At 45.1% G+C, this 3,365-nt stretch overlaps 1 protein-coding gene across 1 annotated transcript; it reads left to right on the forward strand.

The window, feature by feature from the left end:
• Positions 1 to 994: 994 nt before the first annotated feature.
• LOC147980023 (uncharacterized) lies at positions 995 to 1,732 on the forward strand. The gene has a single exon (XM_087515439.1). The coding sequence runs from the start codon at positions 995 to 997 to the stop codon at positions 1,730 to 1,732; it is 738 nt and encodes a 245-aa protein (XP_087371565.1).
• The last annotated feature ends 1,633 nt before the right edge of the window (positions 1,733 to 3,365 follow it).

Genomic DNA, 3,365 nt, shown 5'->3' on the forward strand with positions numbered 1-3,365 from the left:
GTGCAGCCACAAGCTACTATGGGCTCTAGCATAGTTGACTAAGTCATGCGAACTCTTACAGTGGTAGACTAGCATATGTAGGGGATGTAGGTTGGTACTGTCTACCCGATCGTAAGGTGCTAGCGCTTCTGAAAGACTATGTCTCGGGCATCCATTTCTCAAACATCATGTAGTGCGAGAATCCCAATGGAGGAGATAGAGTCTTGTGGGGAAAAGTACGCAAACCTCTACAGAGTGTATAAACTAATCATGGTTAGCCGTGTCCCCGGTTATGGACGTCTTGAGTATCTAGTACTTGCATTATCATGTGAATCTCATCATGTTACTCTAATCAATTTGTTGGGTTTTAATGATGATGCTTAATTGGGATTGAGAGGGTGTCTACACTCTCAATGTTTAACAACCACCATGATAGTTAAATAAAATTTATTCCTTTGCAGTAGGGGAAAATTGGCTTTATGCAAAACTGTAACCATAGAGCTTTCCACCAGCCATATATGCATGTAGTATAGCTTTATTCTTTCATTACTCTCTATGTGTTACATTGCTAGCATATTCCATGTGCTGACCCATTTTCGGGCTGCAACGTTCATGTTGCAGACTTTTCAGACAACGAGTAAGGTGCCTTTAGGTCGTGGTTCTATACTCAGTGTTGTCGTTGGAGTTGATGGACTCGCTTATCTTCCAAGCCTTCCACTGTTACCGTTGCTAGATGGCCTTAAGCCATATTTATTGTAATAAGTTCTCTTTTGAGACATTCGATGTAATAAGTGTGTGATTGCTACTCTGTTATAAATCCTTCAAGTACTGTGCGTTTCAGCATTAGTGATCCAGGGATGACACTGATGCACAGAGATCAGACTGGTTGAGATCTGGTCGCTACAAGATGGTATCAAAGCACACGCTAACTGTAGGACACGACCACTAAGCTAAAGCCCTAGATCACTACTCACTCTTCTCATTTCTGACTTCTCATCTTGTCTACTCTTTTAGGATGGCGGATGCAAGGAACAAGTTCACGCAACCGGATGAAGATACACCATTTGGACGCCGCCTGAAGGAAGTCACTAAGTACCTGAACATCAGAGTACCAAGCTTCACCGGAACCTACAATGCCACTTTACCTGAAGAGGAGCGTTGGATGATTCAAGTTCAAGTTCCAGGAAGGACGTTCATGCCCGTCACTGAGACCATAGAGTTTTCCTTTGATGCACCAACTTGGAGTCTAGGAAAGAGCATGGCAGCCCACATCACCATGGGACGTATTGGAGAAGTTTACCGCAATGATCTCAAGGATACTATCTACCAGATTTGTGGGCGCCGAGATGAGCAATGGGAGATGATCAGCACCAGGAAGGATAGATCAATTGCCGCTTTCATCCAGGAGTTAAACCAACACATTCGACGTCAGGAGAACCAGATGTGTGCAGGCATGATAGATCTAAAGAAGGCGATGACAAGAATCACGGAGCTGGAAGAAGAACTCAAGGCTACACGTGAAGATTATATGGAGGAAATCGAAGTATTAGTGGAGAAGAATGATGACCTGACCAGGAAGCTAGGAGTTTTCATGGGAGATCCCGCGCTAGAAGGAGAAGATGACGATTCCACTTGCCCAGGGAACTATATCATCATCGACGACACCGACTCGGATCCAGACGATAGCGATGATGACTATGTTGATGAAGCTGGAGCGGATATCATGGAGTCTTCATCGGAGCAGTTTTTCTAATAGACCACCATAACAGTAGTAGTGTTCCACCATGTATATAGCATAGTCCAAGCACTTTTATAACGATAGTTCTAGACCGATTGTATGCCCTTGTTTGATTGAATGAAATGATTTTGTGTGCAGTTGCCTCATGTGCATTTGGGTAGTGTTTTCTCTCTAGACCTCATTCTATTCTATATTCTCATCTTTTCTAAACCCTCAGATGCCTCTGAGACGTGACAATGGATTTGCTTTCCCACCGGAGCTCACTCAGTTGATCCAGCAGCAAAATGCCTTGATGCAGTTGCTAGTCCAGAATCAGAATCAGGGGAACAACAACAAAAACAACCCACCACCGCCACCACCTGTTGATCACTTAACCCGTTTTCTTAGGCTGAATCTGCCGGTGTTCTCCAGTAGCACCGAGCCGATTATTGCAGATGATTGGCTCCGCAAGACAGCAAGGGAGTTGACCACGGCAGGATGCACAGATGCGGAAAAGGTGAAATTTGCCGCACATCAGCTTGAAGGACCCGCATCATCATGGTGGGAGAATTTCACAGCCACTTACCCTATCGACACTGTCACATGGGATCAGTTTCAGCAGGCTTTCCGTACTGCCCATGTTTCAGCAGGAGCTATGGCCATGAAGAAGCGTGAGCTTCGCAACTTGCGCCAAGGAGGACGGGCCGTTGGCCAGTATGTGGATGACTTTAGTAAGCTAGCACGTTATGCCCCAGATGACGTTGCTACGGATGCAGCTAAGAAGGAGAAGTTTCTGGAAGGACTGAATGATGAGTTGAGCATGCAGTTGATGGTAGCAAGCTTCAACAACTACCAGGAGTCGGTAGATCGCGCTCTTATGATTGAAGGGAAGCAGTAGCAGATTGAAAACCGTAAGAGGAAGTATGGACAAGGGAAGTGCAATTCTGGAGCTCAGCAAAAGCCACGTTTTACCCCTAAACCGGGAGGACCTTTTCAGCATACCCATGGGGGAGGAAGCTCGCACAATCATAATGGCCCCAAGAATGGTAATGGGAATGGAGGAAACAACGGCCAGAATCGTACCAACCCATCAACACCAGCCAAGAGAGACCTGAGCCAAGTCACTTGCTTTAAGTGTCAGAAGACTGGACATTATGCCAATGAATGTCCTAAAGCCTAAAATGGAAATGGCAATGGAAGCTCTAGGAAGAAGTCGAACCCTTTCAATAGGGGACAGGTGAACCACGTTAACGTGGAAGAGGTTGAAGCTCAGCCAGATGTAGTAATAGGTAAGTTTTTGGTTAAGTCATTTACTGCACTCGTTCTTTTTGATACTAGTGCATCACATTCATACATCTCAAGGGGATTTGTGGATAAGTATAAATTGCCAACCCAAGCCCTTAGGTCACCCATGTTAGTAACCTCGCCTGGAGCAGAGTATATGGCTAGTCTATGGTGTGATCGGTTACCATTAAGGATTGGTAACTATGTATTTCCCTCGGACCTAATAGTATTGGAATCTCAAGGATTGGATGTGATATTAGGCATGGATTGGTTATCGAAGTATGAAGGGAACATTGAATGTGCTAGTAAGTCAATTTTGCTTATGACGCCAGAAGGAAGAAGGATCAAGTATGTATCCCGGCATGTGCCGAAGAGGACTCAAGTA

This window comes from Triticum urartu, chromosome 3A (genome assembly GCF_056163025.1).
Source record: "Triticum urartu cultivar PI428250 chromosome 3A, HENAU_Tu73, whole genome shotgun sequence".
NCBI lineage: Eukaryota > Viridiplantae > Streptophyta > Magnoliopsida > Poales > Poaceae > Triticum > Triticum urartu.